At 45.8% G+C, this 15,982-nt stretch overlaps 2 protein-coding genes across 4 annotated transcripts in view; one reads left to right on the top strand and one right to left on the bottom strand.

Moving 5' to 3' along the window:
• The window catches only part of STAG3 (stromal antigen 3), a 299,481-nt gene extending 286,140 nt beyond the window's left edge, over positions 1-13,341 (top strand). The window contains exons 31-33 of the mRNA XM_044278889.1: positions 1,559-1,636; positions 1,952-2,036; positions 12,625-13,341. Of these exons, the coding sequence (XP_044134824.1) occupies positions 1,559-1,636; positions 1,952-2,036; positions 12,625-12,669 (208 nt within the window). The 3' untranslated portion in view covers positions 12,670-13,341. The remainder of the gene's footprint in view (positions 1-1,558; positions 1,637-1,951; positions 2,037-12,624) is intronic.
• The window catches only part of AP4M1 (adaptor related protein complex 4 subunit mu 1), a 26,835-nt gene continuing 19,228 nt past the window's right edge, over positions 8,376-15,982 (bottom strand). The window contains exons 14-17 of one of the 3 annotated variants that reach the window (XR_006387773.1): positions 15,792-15,842; positions 15,597-15,714; positions 15,124-15,395; positions 10,972-11,039 (exon numbers count right to left, since the gene is read on the bottom strand). Coding sequence is in view for 2 of the 3 variants with exons in the window: in XM_044278886.1 (XP_044134821.1) it covers positions 8,562-10,508 (1,947 nt within the window). In the remaining variant the exon portion in view is untranslated. Of the gene's footprint in view, positions 10,529-10,875; positions 11,040-15,052; positions 15,396-15,596; positions 15,715-15,791; positions 15,843-15,982 lie in introns of those variants that run through there. The other 2 variants (XM_044278886.1, XM_044278887.1) reach the window with 2 other exon arrangements.

The following is a 15,982-nucleotide window of genomic DNA, read 5'->3' as shown; positions in this document are numbered from 1 at the left end:
TCCTACTATTCATCTGATGGTCTTGCAGAAATAGGTCCAACAGTGTCTAATAGAGCAGAGAAATAACTCAAGAGGAGGAATCCCTCTTCTCTATAAACTCAATAATCTTGTTTTGAAGTACCGTGCTCAACATACAACTGTCATGATCAGCTGCAAGTACCTATAAAAATCGGAGGACGGTAATCCAGTTTCCGTCATAAGATTTGAGACCAGTATTATCAATAAATTGGTGGACTCTAATAATGCCCCTGTTGCGCCAACCCTCTATTCCCAGCAAAGAGCCCAAATGAGGCAACCATGAAGTGTCCCATATAGAAGTATACTGCGTGACGCCTTTGATGCCCTGCATGTCCCTCACTTTCCACCAAGTCTTATGTAAGAGACGCAACGTAGGGAACGCCATACCCGACAGTTTTAGCTTATCTGCCTCTAACGCTTCATAGAGATTTGGTACCGCCAAAAAGTCTCTCGATAGCCTATGTTGGGTATCTCCCTCACCCCTTTCCCAGTCCCTCATATGTTGAAGTTGGGCAGCTAGGAAGTACACCCACAGGTTTGGAAGAGCCAATCCCCCATCAGTTTTACCTCTCTGCAGTGTCTCCAGCCGCAATCGTGCTGAGCCCCCCCCCCCCCCCCCCCCTCCATATAAGCTCCCTAAACAGCCTTACATTTGCTTAGTTAGAAACATACAAAGAAATAACGTGGACAACCCTCATTAAGCATTTTAGGTTAGATCTCTTCTCTAATGAGGATCTGGCCTTCGGAAGGAAAGTTCTCCAGGCAGCAGTAGTCCCTCCCTAACTGATCTAGTTTAATCTCTCAGGTGCTGCTATGGGGCGTAATGAAAATACTTGGGTTACTCTTCTCAGGTGCTGCTATGGGGCGTAATGAAAATACTTAGGTTACTCTTTCCGCTAATCCATTTTCAATGCGCCCATGACAGCACCTAATTTATTCCCACCCATAAAAAAAAGGAAAATAATAGGAAAAAAAGTTTTCATAAGTGGGCTTCACTGCATATAGAATCCTTCAGACCTATGGATCTTGTTACAGACCGAGGAGAAGGAGGAGGTGATCCTTTTAAGCAATCTTGGAAGTTGCTGTCTGGATGGTGGATGTCCTCTCGCATGCGATGTCATGGCCTCTTAGAAAACAGGTTACCAGTAAGAGTAATCAAAGTATTTCACCTTTTGCCTGCACCTTGCTCCCAGGCTCGATATAGCATGCTGTATAAGTGCAGGACGTGGCTGGGCCTGGAGCACTGCACATGCTTAGGAAAGGCCCACTCCTGCAAACCCAGACCAGTGCCAAGGAGAGAATCGAGAACCATCTGTGAAAGCTTGGCCACCAATGGTGGACTTCATAGGCAGCCCTGAATATACAAAGAGAGGGACCCGGCCTACTTTTGGCGCCGGCCACCAAAATGGTACACAAAAAGGCCAATTACAAATATAAATAACATAAGGGGCTATATTGAAGTATCCCTTTAACATGTAGAATGTGTGTAAGCGGTCTGCCGTGTCATATAGAGCCCAGTAATACATCTTCTTTGTCACAGCCAGTCCACCAGTTTCCGCCGCCCCCTGAAATCCGCTGAGAAGACGCGAGGAGAGGCCTTGCGCAGCAGTCTGCATAGGTGAGATCATTGTTCTCTTGGTTACCTATTAGATGGGCTTTGTACTTCTGGTTGTAAGGGATTGTCCAAGGATTTATAGGTCCATTACACACCAGTCCAAATAAAGGACGATGTATGCAGGTGTGATGCTGCAGCTTCTCCCCCTCAGCCTGTGGTGGAATTGTAGCAGATTTTTATATTAAACTCTATATAGTTGAGGAAATCAGGGAATACTGTGGACGTGCAGCAGTTTTGACACTTTTTAAAGCATAGGGTAAAATGTACATGCAAGTGAAGCTTGAAGGATTATCATCAGACTGGATTGTTATTTGACAGGTTGAGATTAATGGCGGATGAGAATGAAGAGGAAGAAATGGTAATAGATGACAAGGAAAGCAGCATGACATCAGGAGAGGAGGAGGTAAGGTATAACGTAAATGTCCAGCACTAGGGGGAGCTCACTGTATATGGGTTCACTATGGGGCATAGTGTGAGTTGTATAACCATGTATGCAGTGAGCACCCCCTAGAGGCAGATGAAGGTGGCCAGTCTATATGGTTAGATGCCCTTCGGCCCTATTCACACAACTGTGTGACGCCCGTGTCCCTTTTTGTGGGCCGCCAACCATGGAACCGTAAAACACAGCACCAGCCGTGTGCACCCGCATCACAGTGCAGAAGGGCTTCCATGTCCATGCAACCACATGGACATGTTGCATACGATGAACTCTGGCAGGCTGTTCCTCTACGGAAAAGCCTGCCAGAACAGTTTAGGGCTAGTGTGAAACTAGACTTAGAAACTTGATAACCTCTGACCAGAACGGAAATACTTTAGAGCAAGTCTAACCACAGTGAAGGAAGGTGCCAGCCATCACTGAAAATCTGAAACATAGGTCAGGTGTCGCAGCTCCTATTTATTTATGCTTAGCAGGGGTGTAATATAACCTATTAAGGAAAGTCACAAGCACTCTCCACCGACCCGTAATAAGATGGCTCCACTTCCTTCCATACAACTGTGACGTATTGGTTTTTAAACATCACCTGGATTAACAAAGTGTGGATATGTAGATAGCCTGATTGGACACCAATTCAGATTCAATTCAAGAAAACCACTAAAACCGCATATTCCTTATTTGCAGTATTTAATCAGGAAAACAGGCTTGACAAAGGGGATGTACCCCTGAAATGTAGCGACTTGCTTTCTGGCGCCATTTCTGCTGAATCCTGACTGCAACCCATTATGCACACCGGATTTTACATTAAGATACGTCAGGTATATCTATGACCCGTAATAAGATGGCTCCTCTTCCAGTCATCAGAAGATACGTCAGGTATATCTATGACCCCAAATTCACTGCCTGTATAGATACTAAAAATAAAAACCCTTTATTCTTAATTATTTGATTCAAATCTTTTGATGGGCAGCTGCCCTTGGATCACAGGCTCTTCCCTCCCCCTATGAAGTCCCTTTATGTTCGTAAAAGGGGCTATAAATTGATGCAACAAACCATTTTAGTTTTTGTTGTAAATGTAGAGGTATAGATAAGGAAATAACCGGGGCTGATTGTGTATTCTGATGTTATAAACAGTACATTCACCAGAATACATGGGATGATAAATTCCTATAAATAATTAAAAATCATGCCTCCGGAATCCATATAATTGATGACTGCCTGAGAGAACCCAGGCTACCTTGACGTGTTTGGCGACAGGGGTGTCGTTGTTGTTTCTAACATCCCCAAGATGTTCACCAATGCGCCTTCTGAATTAGAATTTCTATGTGTCTACTTTATGTTGGCATCATTTAAAAAATTACATTTTATTTTCTTAGGATGTTAAAAGGCTTAGAATTTGAGGAGCTATTTTTCTAATTTTCTATAACATTTTTAAAGCCGACCAGTTCAGTTCTGAAGTCACTTTGAGGTCCTTAATAAATAGAAACCACCCATAAATGACCTCATTTTAGAAAGTACACCCCTCAAATTGCTCAAAACTGGTTTTCTCGCACATTCCATTAGGGGACACAGACCATGGGTATAGCCCTAGGTCATTACTAGGAGGAGACACTATGCAAATAAAAAAAAGAGAGCTCCTCCACAGGCTATACCCCATGCTCCACCAGGAGGACCCCAGTCTTTGCTTAGTGTCGGATAAGGAGGTAACATTTCTGCTCCTGCAGGGTTGTCCCTGAAGATTCTCTACTCTCGTTTATTTTTTTCAGCAAGAGGACACAGGGTCGCATTTTACTTCCCTGGTCCCTCAGTGGAGCGAGCGCCGGGGTCGAATTGGCGTCCTCGGCTACCTCCCCCCTCCCCCAAGAAGATAAGTGGAACCGGGCTCGACCTGCAGCTCCGGCGGCCTACCAGATCCAGGGTCACCTACTCCTGCCCTCCTACCAGATCACTGCCACTCCTTGTGCCAGCTGACTGAAGAGGTGAACCCCGCTGATGTGGAGCAGAGGGTGAAGACTGCAGGACGCAGATAAGTATATGCTGCACTCCTGCACAACCCCCTGCCCTCCCTTTGTGACACTTAGGGCCCGCTTGGGTGAGTGGTGTTGGAAGGGGGAAGGATTCCTGTCTTGGGGCAATCGTTATTAAGAAGTGGCAGCTTCCTCATTCTCCGGTGGCCGCTCGGCACTATCCCCTGCTATGCCGTTTTTTTGCGCCGGGGCTGGTTTTTCATACTTCCCGCGCGGGTTTCGCGCCACCCTTGATGCGATTGGTGGGCGGAGCCCTATTTCTTCAGCTCCGGCGCTTCCATTCTGTCTCGGCGCTTCTCCACCCGTGGCTGCTCCCACTGCTCCTCACAGGTCGCGGTAGGACAGTTCTTTAACCCTCAGCTTGCTGCAGGAACAGTAGGAGACCCTGACCTTTTTTTGGGATTGTCGCCATCATGTCAAAACCTGGGGCCCCCCAAAAATCCAAGGCGGCTCCTTAGGCCCCACTGGGGTCATGTAAGGTCTGCTGTTTGCCACTATCGGTCACTGGATCCTGTGACTCTTGCCTTGCCTCTGGACAGGATCATCCTCCCCCTCCTCTTCTCACTCAGCCCAGTCCTTCTTCCGCCCCCACGGAACCCGCCTGGGCCTCTGCCATATCTAGGGTGGCCGCTGATTTAGCCCAAATCTCTCATGCCGCCATGGCCTTCATGGAACGCATGGCGACTACGGATCCTGTGGCTAACACCACTCCACCTCCCAGTGGTTCCCACAGAGGTTGCTCGACCACTAAGAGGCAGCGTACGCAGCAGCATCCCTCCTCGGATGACTCTGCTTCCCCTCCTCGCCTGGAGGCATGTTCAGACACTTCCCCTCCTCGCAGGGACCATAGGTCTGAAGGGGAACGATCCAGCTCGGACATGGACACCGAGCTGGAACCCTCGCCCAAGCTGTCCACCATGGTGGCAGACTTGGTGGCGGCGGTCTGGGACACCTTTGATATCCAGGGGGAATCTCCTTCTGCTAGTAGCCAGGAATTCCCTCTTTTCCATTCTAGGAAACCAGAGGCGGTTGTATTCCCCATCCATGGTGAATTCGCCAAGGTCCTTTCTAAGGCCTCGGACCGCCCTAATCACCGATTTTTCTGTCACGAAACATATGGATACTCTTTATCCATTTCCGGCAGAAAATGTTCACTCTGGCAGGCACAGGCCTGCGGCTCGCTTTCGCCTTGGCCTGGGTAGCCAGAGCGCTTTCGGTATGGTTGCAGCGCCACCATCAGGACCTAGCGGAGCAGGATGCCTCTGCGGACACCTTGAACTTTGTCCTCCAGATGTCTCAGGCGATGAAGTTCCTCTGTGAAGCTTCCTTGGATGTTAGCATTCTCTTTACGGGCGTTTTGGCCCTCTTGGTCACGCAGTGCAGAGAGGTCTGGTTAAAGGTTTGGGACGCTGACGCTTCCTCCAAGCGTTCCCTCACTAACCTCCCCTTTTGCGGGTTCGAGGCTTTTTGGTGCTAAGCTGGACGAGATTATCTCGGACGCGACGGGAGGCAAGCACCAACCTGCCCCAATCTAGATCCAAGCGCACCTTCGGAGCTCGGTCCTCCGGTTCTAGAAACCAGTCCTGTCGTTGCTTCTCCTCTTCCAGGTCTGCGACGGCCCCCTTCCCGGGTGGCTCAGGACTCCCGCAAGAAGCCTGCCTTTAAGCCCCAACCTTCCTGGCGCCCGCGGACACAATCAGCCTGCCCCGCAGCTCCCAAGCAGTTTTCCGCCTGAAGTGGCGCCCCCCACCTCTTACGGTGGGGGCCTACTGCTCTCCTTTCAGCAGGTTAGGAGAGCTCAAATCCGGGACGCATGGGCCCTGGAAATTGTAACCTCTGGTTACAAAATAGAATTTGCTTCCAGGCCTCCGTAACGTTTCTTCCCTTCTCGGGTTCTGGGGGATCCGGTCCGGGCCTCGGCCCTTTTGCAAGCCATCTCTTCCCTTTTAGACAGGGGAGTGATTGCCCCAGTCCCCCTAGAGGAACAAGACTCAGGTTTCTACTCCAACCTATTCGTTGTGCCAAAGAAGGAGGGATCGGTGCGTCCGGTCCTAGACCTGAAGCTATTAAACAGGTCCCTGCGGGTGCGGAGGTTCCGGATGGAATCCCTCCGATCCGTTATTGCTTCTCTTCTTCCAGGGGAGTTCCTCGCGTCTGTGGACATCCAAGACGCCTATCTGCATGTCCCTATTGCAGAATCTCACCACAGATTCCTGTGCTTCGCTGTTGATGGACATCATTACCAGTTTGTCGCCCTTCCCTTTGGCGCTTCTCTGTACCAGGGGCATATCTCTGTTGCCCTATCTGGACAACATACTGATAAAGGCTCCCTCCCTTCCCCAGGCCAAGGACAGCGTCCGAATCACCGTTCAGGCTCTGGAACAGTTCGGCTGTCTGATCAATTTCCAGAAGTCCTCTCTTCATCCTTCTCAGAGAGTGACCTTCCTGGGGATGCATATGGACACCGCGGCAGCTCAGATATTCCTTCCGGATCCCAAGTCCTCTTGGATACAGGAGTTGGTGTCTCACCATCCGGGAGTGCATGAAGGTTCTGGAGCTTATGGTGGCCTCCTTCGAGGCCGTCCCCTTTGCCCAGTTTCACACTCGGCCTCTGCAGAGGGCGATCCTGTTCTTTTGGGACAGGACATCGCGTGGTCTGGACTCTAGGGTCCGCCTGCCTCCTCGGGTTCGTGTAGAACTCCCTTGGTGGCTGTCCCCTCAGAACCTGACTTCAGGGAGGTCCTTCCTTCCGATCTCCTGGATGGTTGTCACCACCGACGCCAGTCTCCTGGGTTGGAGTGGCGTTCTGCAGGCCCGGATGGTTCAGGGGGTTTGGTCGGCGGCGGAAGCCTGCCTTCCGATCAACGTGCTGGAGCCCAGAGCAATTTTCCTCTCCCTTTCTCATTGGACTCCTCGCCTAGCAGGTCACCCCGTAAGGGTCCAGTCGGACAATGCCACAGCCGTGGCTTACATCAACCATCAGGGCGGGACCCGCAGCCGGACGGTGATGCAAGAGGCAGAAAGGATCCTCCAGTGGGCGGAGATTCATGTTCCAGTACTGTCGGCAGTGTACATCCCAGGGGTCGACAATTGGAAGGCGGACTTTCTCGTACCTTCCATTGGGGGACACAGACCATGAGTATCGAGGACGTCTGTCGCCGTTGGGGCCGCCCGGACGTGGACTTGATGGCGTCCAGGCTCAACAACAAGGTTCCCACGTTCCTGGCCCGTGCTCGGGATCCGTACGGGGTGGACGCGCTGGTGTCTCTGTGGCAAGACTTCCCCCTCCTCTATGTCTTTCCACCACTGCCTCTACTCCCAAAGGTACTTCGCAAGGTCACGACGGGAGGGATTCCGACCATTCTCATCGCCCCCGATTGGCCTCGCTGCGCCTGGTTCTCGGATGTCACTCGGATGCTGGCAGATGTCCCGTGGCCTCTTCCTCTCAGGGAGGACCTACTGTCTCAAGGACCGCTCTTCCACCAGAATTTACGGTCTCTTCGTTTAACGGCGTGGTTGTTGAGACCGCCATCCTGAAGAAGAGGGGCTTCTCGGCTCCGTCGTGAAGACCATGATCAAGGCCAGAAAACCAGCTTCCTCCCGGATATACTATCTTACCTGGAAGGCCTTTTCTTGCCTTTTGTGAGAAGCTAGGCGTTTTGCGTAGTGTCTCCTCCTAGTAATGACCTAGGCTATACCCATGGTCTGTGTTAAAGAATTAAAGGAAAATGGAGGTGAAATTTACAATTTTCAGTTTTTGAGCAGATTTTTAATTTTAATCCATTTTTTTTTTTTATAACATAGCAAGGGTTAGCAGCAAAACGAACCTCAATGTTTATTACCCTGATTCTGCAGTTTACAGAAACACCCCACATGTGGTCGTAACCTGCTGTATGGGCACACTGCAGGGCTCAGAAGGAAAGGAGCAACATATGGATTTTGGAGAGCAGATTTTGCTGAAATGGCTTTTGGGTGTCGTGTCATATTTAAAGGCACACTAAGGCACCCCTACAGAAGAAACCAGGGCTGTGGAGTCGGTAGATAAATGCTCCGACTCCGACTCCTCAGTTTTTTGTACTCCGACTCCCCGACTCCTCTGTATTTAATATGCGAATGTATTTTATACATTCCTTGAAGGAAAGAAAGGCAACATACATGTCATTACCAAATAACTACTGGCTGGGAAGCCAACAGTCTACTGTATTGAACAGTTTAAGCAAAAGACAAACACAATGAAAACAACAGTTTTATTCATTTTTTTTTAATCAAGTGGCTGGATAGTAGCAGCAGGCATAAACATCAGGAACTTTACAAGTAAAAAAATACAAACCACATTATTTGGTTGTTTTAGAACAAAAACAAAGCTTATCTATATGAACCAAAAACAAAATCTGTAAAACCTAGAAATGGTTTATATTAATCTTAAAATGTAGTTACAGGCTTAGCAAATGCAAATCAATTCAATTCAATGTAGAGTTCTAAGGAAGAGAATTGCCTCTGCCAGATCTTCTTTCATAGAGGCTCTTAAGTCAGACTTTATTATTTTTAGACCGGAAAATAATCTTTCGACACTGACTTGGGTGGGTGGCATTGCAGTAACAATTCTGGCCACATCACTAACGTTCTCTGGATAAACAAGGATGGCTTCTTCAACAGTAAGTTTTGATGAGCGATCATACTTTTCAACTTCTTTTAATGCTTTATAAAACTCCTGTTGGAATTTTTTTATTTGGACATTTACTGGTTCTCTCACGCTTATGCAACGTCTCTTTCCTTTAGCAACTTCCATTTTGTCCAAGAAGGAATCAAAGTCTAATTCTTTGTTAGAAGATGATCCTGAGTTACCCCTATTGCTTAAAAGAACTTCATCCTGTGAAGGTATTTCAGGTCGTAATCCCTTCATGCGAACTGCTACGTCAAAGAGGGCCTTTTTCCCAGTAGCAGTCTGTTCACTGTTCAATAAAAGTCGGCTCATTGGGTCGACATAAATAGCCGCTAACAAGAGTTCATTTTCCAGCAATAGACTCTCTCTTTTCATCATTGAAGATGCAATGCCCTCAGCTATTAACCCTCCATTTTTGTTCAGGCGATATAACAGGCTCTTCCATTCCAAAAAGAATTTACCAGGGGTTAGATCGTCACATTGCAACCTCTTGGTGACAGTGAAGGGGTGAGAAAGAAGGTTCTCCAGCTCTTTTGTTTGTGTCCACTGGCTTTCAGTTAATGCAAGATTTTCATTGTCCATTTCTTCTATGAAGTCTTTAAGTTCAAGCAAACGCTTCACCATTAAATAAGTGCTTCCCCAGCGAGTTGTTTTATCCAAATTGGCTCCTTTTCCTGCACGTCTTTTCAAAATTGCATCTGTTTTCGGGGCCCTGGCTGCAACAGTTACTTGCCGTAATTTGCTAATTAGTGTAGCTGCATGGCGATCCTTTAATCCATCTCTTATGGCAAGTTGCAGTGTATGAACAGCACATCGCATATGATGAATAGTAGCAAGCTTCAATGCGTCTTCAACAAAGTTGTCTAAAAAAATGTCAGCATTCTCTTCAGTTTCTAAACTTTCTCCAATACTTGCAGAGCTGTCTTCCTCTAACATCTGTTTGCTAGTTTCTTCATCTACATTCATCTTCTCAATTGTGCTCAACATGTTAGAAGCATTATCTGTCACAACACATAAAATCTGTTCCTTTTTAATTTCAAAATCTTCTAGAACACCCTCCACTAACTTCTGAAGGTAGTCACTGGTGTGATGTGCTTGAGTGTCCTTTAATCCGAGGGTCCGTGTTATTGTTTTGTTATTTTCATCCACAAATCTAACATTAATAGCAAAATAATTGACTCTGTGACGTGTGCATGCATCCATTTTAAGGAAGACAAAACGTCCTTTCAGAACTTTCTGTAGTTCTTCCTTTTTACATTTGGCCTCCTCAATTACAAGTTTTTTTGCCATTTCTCCATTTAGGCCCAAAAAGGCTGGCTGTGAAAAGGATAGCGGTACACTATTCTTTACTACCATTTCAATAATGTGGTGTTTGAATTTTTCTGGTGTCATTGTTATGGTAACTTTGTCAGATATAAAGAATTTTCTTATTTGTGATTGTTCTCCAGTAGATTTCTGAACATTTTTTGTCCCAGAAGTAGATGCAATGTTTTCATTGCCATCTTTCTCATTCACGGCTTCTAACACTTTGGGATGAAAACGCTGTAAGTGTCTTTTCAAATTTGATGCTCTTGTAGGTGCATTTTTACCAGGCCCACTGAAACTGCTAATTTTTGCATCACATTGTTTTTCGCCATCATCATCTTTTCTAATACATTGGCACACGTAATGTTTTCCATCACTTGATGATGCAAAGTGCTCATAAACAGTAGACTTTGTCGTGTTTGTTGTTGACAGTCTTTTTGCCATTGTTTAGGATGCCTCTTTCCCTAAAATATAAAATATTATACTAACTGGCATATAATTGAATTTTTAATATCAACATACACATACATAGTCTTGTAAGTTGTATGTACATGGCTTTATACATACAAATAAGCTATATAACCCAGCACTAAACCTAAATATGATTTGTCCTATACAGAAAAACATGCACAGACGTACTGTACACACACAACAAAGAGCCTACATTTTAGCACTATACATAAACTTTCATACATTCCTGCACCACACTTACAAACCTACAGGTAGCCAGTTTCCTCCAGAAACATGTACACACGTTTCCCTCATACAGACAAGCGGCCATGCAGGAATTAAAATAAATATAAACACTTACAGTTGAATCCAAGAAGCGGTTCCACCAAGTTGTTCTTAGCTCTTCTAGCACAGAGAGGTAGTTGGGCAGAAGCTGCTGCCTTCTCCTTTGTGTGCTGATCTTCTGCTGAAGACAGGGCAGTGGGAGGATCCAGGAAGGGACATTTATTTTAAAACTTGATTTCCCTAGAAGAATCCCATAGTCATGTTTAAAGTTTAAGATAACATTCTGAGTTTACACGTTTTATAGCCTTAGCTGAATGACAGCAGTTTTTCCAATGGTTTACAGCTTCAGTCTTGAACTATTGACCCTCCATTCCCTTCACTTATACAAGTGTCTCTAGTCCTGCAAAACACATATTTACTTAATCCCTTATCAGTGAGAGGCGAGGTAAACCATGGGCATTGTGTTCCCTGTAACATCAGAACACAACACAATGGAAAGTATATGTATTGCCACTCCTAATTGTGCATTGCGTGCCATATAGTGAAGCATATGAGAAGCATGCTTCTTCACATCACTGAGCGCGTTTGTTTTGCGGTTACGTGACGCACTGCATGCATTGGCCTTTATTCTTACAGTAGAGAAGTCATTAATTATAACTGTTTATGAATTCGGACATTTAAACTTGCTTTTTTTTTTTTATTCCAATTTAAATTTAGTCGGAGTCGGTTCATTTTTTGCCGACTCCAGGTACCCAAAATTGACTCCGACTCCACAGCCCTGGAAGAAACCCCCCAAAAGTGACTCCATTTTGGAAACTACACCCCTGGTTTACTGACCACTTTTACCTCAGAGGCGTTTCATAATATTTAGAAACACTTGGCTGTGAAAATGAAAAATTATATTTTTTACAAGAAAGTCACTTAAGCCCAAATTTTTCACTTTAGTGAGGGATAACAGGAGAAAATGCATCCCATAATGTGTTACCCATTTTCTCCTGAATACGGCAACACCCCATATGTGGTCGTAAACTACTGTATCAGCAGACGGCAGAATTTAAATATTATTTTTTTTTTTTTTATGGGGTTCTCCATGTGGTATATTTGATATGATAATTTTATTGCACTGGACGCATTTGCAAAGAGTACAGTTACCATGGCAACCACCGGCCCGCTGCAGCCCGAAGGGTGAGAGACGGAGCCCCCTCCCTCTATTAACCGCATGGATGCTGCTTGCGCCTGCATCTAAGGGGTTATCGCAGTGTCAGCATACAGCTGACACTCGCTGGTGATGGCGGCGACTCAGGAACTGAGCCGCCGCCATCACATTGAAAAAAAACACAATAGGGGACACAGATGGGGGCAGGGACACAGACGTGCACAGTGGGAGCCACAAGCCGGCACGTGCAGAGCACAGCCGGCAAACTTGAAGCCACTGCGCACAGATTGCGCAGAGAGCACAGACAGGGGGAGTCAGGAGCTATTTGGGGGCACAGATTGGGGCAGGGGGCACAGATCAGCTAATGCTGATCAGAGCCTGAAACCGGCACTTTTACACTGCTGAGATCTGATTGGTTAGTCTGCATAGACTAACTAATTGGAGCGATCGCTGACAAGGGACCACTCTAATTGGTCCCTTGTCGGCATTACTGAACTGTATGCTGTCTCTGACCGCGGCAGTGCAGGGGCAGAAGCTGTAAAGTGCTTGGATTAAAGAGTTGCCATAATGTTTATACACGTGCTAGCTGCACGGGGTATGTGCAGATAGCACGTATACAGCTGTATGGCAGTCATGAAGGGGTTAATGCCTATTTCTCTCTCCCTGCAGGAGCCGGACTTCCTAGATTCTGCTATCCTGGACAGTGATGAATGAGACCTTGCACTGGATGGAGCCCTTTCACTCTCGCGCTGATGCACAGGGCCTGCGGGTTACACCGTTATATTATGACATGTTTTGTTTTTCTGTATGAAGGTTTGTAGTTTAGCATATGTCTGCAGCATATTGCGACTCTGCAGAACATTGCACATGACTTCTGTTGCACTGTTTATATTATGTTTATGGCACTTCCATGAAATTACACATGGACAGAAATCGTCAGTGTCCTGTCCCTTTACTTGGAGAGGGGGATGTGCTGCAGGAAAGCGGCAAATAAATGCTTGTTCATAGGTAAACCTAGGATCCTCCCACAAGGTAAGATGGGTGCAAGCGGGCTATTAACCCCTTATGACCCAGCCCGTTCTCGTTTGGTTACTCCCTGCCTTCTCAAAACCTTTTTATTTTTCCGTTCTTTTGCGGTACAAGGTGCACTTTCAGATGGCATCACTTTACATTGCATACAACGTAGTGGGAAGCAGGTAAAAACATTCCTTATGGAGTAGAATTGGGGGAAAAAATGCTACTGCGCCATAGGTTTATGATTTTTATGGCATTCTCTATGCTGTAAAACCCCTTCATTCTCTGGGTCAGTACAATTACAGCAGTACCACATTTTTAGAGTTTTTCTTGTGTTTTAATATTTTTTTTAAAAATACTTAGAAATAATATTTTTTTCTTTTCATCGCCATATTCTGTCCCCCATTTATTTTTATAGTTATGTCTATGGAGCCTGGGGGGGGGGGGGGGCTCATTTTTTACAAGGCGATCTGTAGTTTTTGATACCATTGACGCTTTCACCATACAGGATACTTACTATTATATTTTATATTATCATTTTGGGATGTGGCGAAGCCTATGATCATTATATATTCATTTTTAATATGGTGAAAGGAGGGTAATTAAAAAATTTAAATTTTTTTTTTTTTTTTTTTTTTTTTAAGTGTTTCACATTTCTCACACTTATTTTTAGTCCTGCTCAAGACTAAGGCATTCAGTTGTCTGATTGCTTCCCTCATATACTGCTATGAGTTACCATTGCATTCTATGAAGGAATCACTAATTTTCTATCTGCCACAAGCCGGGCTTGAGAGGAACTTCGCTGTGTAAAATAGGCCCTGGCGTCCACTCGGCTCCTGCGCAGGCCCCATCTTTAAAGCCCAGCTTGCGCCGTATATGTACAGCACAGGTCATTAAGGGGTTAAATGCAGGCATACCCATGATGCATTGTATGGACCATTATTCCTTTGGGCTACATAACCAAGTTCTTCAGTAGATCATTACAAAGTGATAAGTCTCCCTGCCACTAGGTTCTGAAGGAACCCTGATGAGTTGGATAGGTAAGAGCTCCAATACTCCACCAGCAGAATGGTGAGTGCAGCTCTGGAGTATAATACAGGATGTACCTCAGGATCAGCACAGGATAAGTAATGTAATGTATTGTCTCCGCTGGCAGAATAGGGTAAAATTATGTTTGAGAGCAGCACCAATGACCTTGAAGATGTATTCAGGAATGCATCAGCTCGTCCTTGACCTCAGATCTATTCGGTCATTAGAATAGCATACAAAATCCAAATTGACGGCAGCATCTCCATTACAAAAAGGTTCCTTATTCACATGAAACCATGTGTATACCCGCACCAGTAAAAAATGCAAAGTTTCGGCTACATGGCAGCCTTTCACAAGCATAGCAGGAAGTGAAATATAGGGGTTTACGTAGTGCTCATACTCCTCCCCTCAACTAATTATTCCAATTAATTATGCTAATATACATTAAATCACTGCCTTCAAACAGACATAGACCAATAGGAACTCAGTGCATTAAAATCAGGTCTCGTGGGACACAGTCATAGGTTTCGCATCATGATGTACATCTCAGCGTTATGCCAATGCACATGCCCAAGTACTTTCTCCACCTCTTTTGGACACTTGACATGGTAAGTGGATGGGGTAAGATACACTGGCATTGGTCTATGTCTGTTCGGAGGCAGTGATTTTATGTATATTAGCATAATTAGTTGAGGGGAGGAGTATGAGCACTATTTAAACCCCTGTATTTTACTTCCTGCTATGCTTGAGAAAGGCTACCATGTAGCCAAAACGTTGCATTTTTTACTGGTGCGGGTGTACACATGGTTTCATGTGAATAAGGAACCTTTTTGTATAGAGATGCTGCTGTCAATTTGGATTTTGTCCACCAGCAGAATAGTGAGTGCAGCTCTGGAGTATAATACAGGATGTAAGTCAGCGGATAAGTAATGTATGTACACAGTGACTGCACCAGCAGAATAGTGAGTGCAGCTCTGGAGTATAATACAGGATGTAACTCAGGATCAGTACAGGATAAGTATGTTTGGCTCTCTTCTGATTTTTTTTTAAACAAAAACTAAAAACTACCATGTTTCCAGTGCAAATGAAAGCAGTGATGTGATCAGTCACTAGGTTTGTCTTCACCAGTTTTTATTCTTAGGCTCCATTGTCTTCTCTCCCAGCAGCTCCTGGATATCACAGTCTCTGTATCACTATAACTAGCCAAGCCGGACACTGTACGAGTCACTCTGGGTGAGATATCTGACCCATGTGTGGATCGGTGCCGGGCGTTCACTGCGTAGCTTGAGAAATCTGATCTGAAGCCCGGAGCAGGTGAGGGATGGTATCTGGAAGGAGAGGTTCAGGGGAGGTAGATCCAGGACAGAGGGGAGGGAGAGGCATCCCGACACATCCACCTGTGCAAGGATGAAAATATTAGCGGCCAGATCTTGTAAGGTATTAAACTAGTTATACATTGATGCCATACTGCTTGGATTTGTGATTAGCAGGGTTTGGTGACCGGCCATGGTGGACATATTGTCACCCCACTTTCTCAGGAATAGATTGCTCAAGCACTTGACTCTAGTGATGTCATCTGGCTCTTGGTGGCACATTACCTTGAACAGTGCAGATAGCTGGCTCCCTCCACGGATCCTTGGGATATTCCAGGATATAGACTGCGTGTTCAGTGTCAGTTCTGCACTCTGATCAGGACTGCTCAAATCCTGAGAAACACTGGCAAAAGAAGAGTTTTGGGGATTATTTGGCGGTTACGACTACCTAACATTTTTATCTATGTAAAAAAAACCAACCTGGTGGCTCCCTTTGGCACAGGTATCTGGACACGAACATTAATGGCCTGGCTGTATGGAAGACAGGTGAACAGGAAGATGATTAGTTCACCTCGAAATAGAATTTCCCATAGCAAATAGTTGTGTGACAAATATGGCTACATTACAGCTCCCTCAAGGGCTGAACCCGGATATAAGCTCCCCTTCACCAT

Source organism: Bufo gargarizans, chromosome 2 (assembly GCF_014858855.1).
Source record: "Bufo gargarizans isolate SCDJY-AF-19 chromosome 2, ASM1485885v1, whole genome shotgun sequence".
Classification (NCBI taxonomy): domain Eukaryota; kingdom Metazoa; phylum Chordata; class Amphibia; order Anura; family Bufonidae; genus Bufo; species Bufo gargarizans.
Note: the sequence above shows the minus strand (reverse complement) of the source record. Positions and strands in the feature narration are given on the sequence as shown.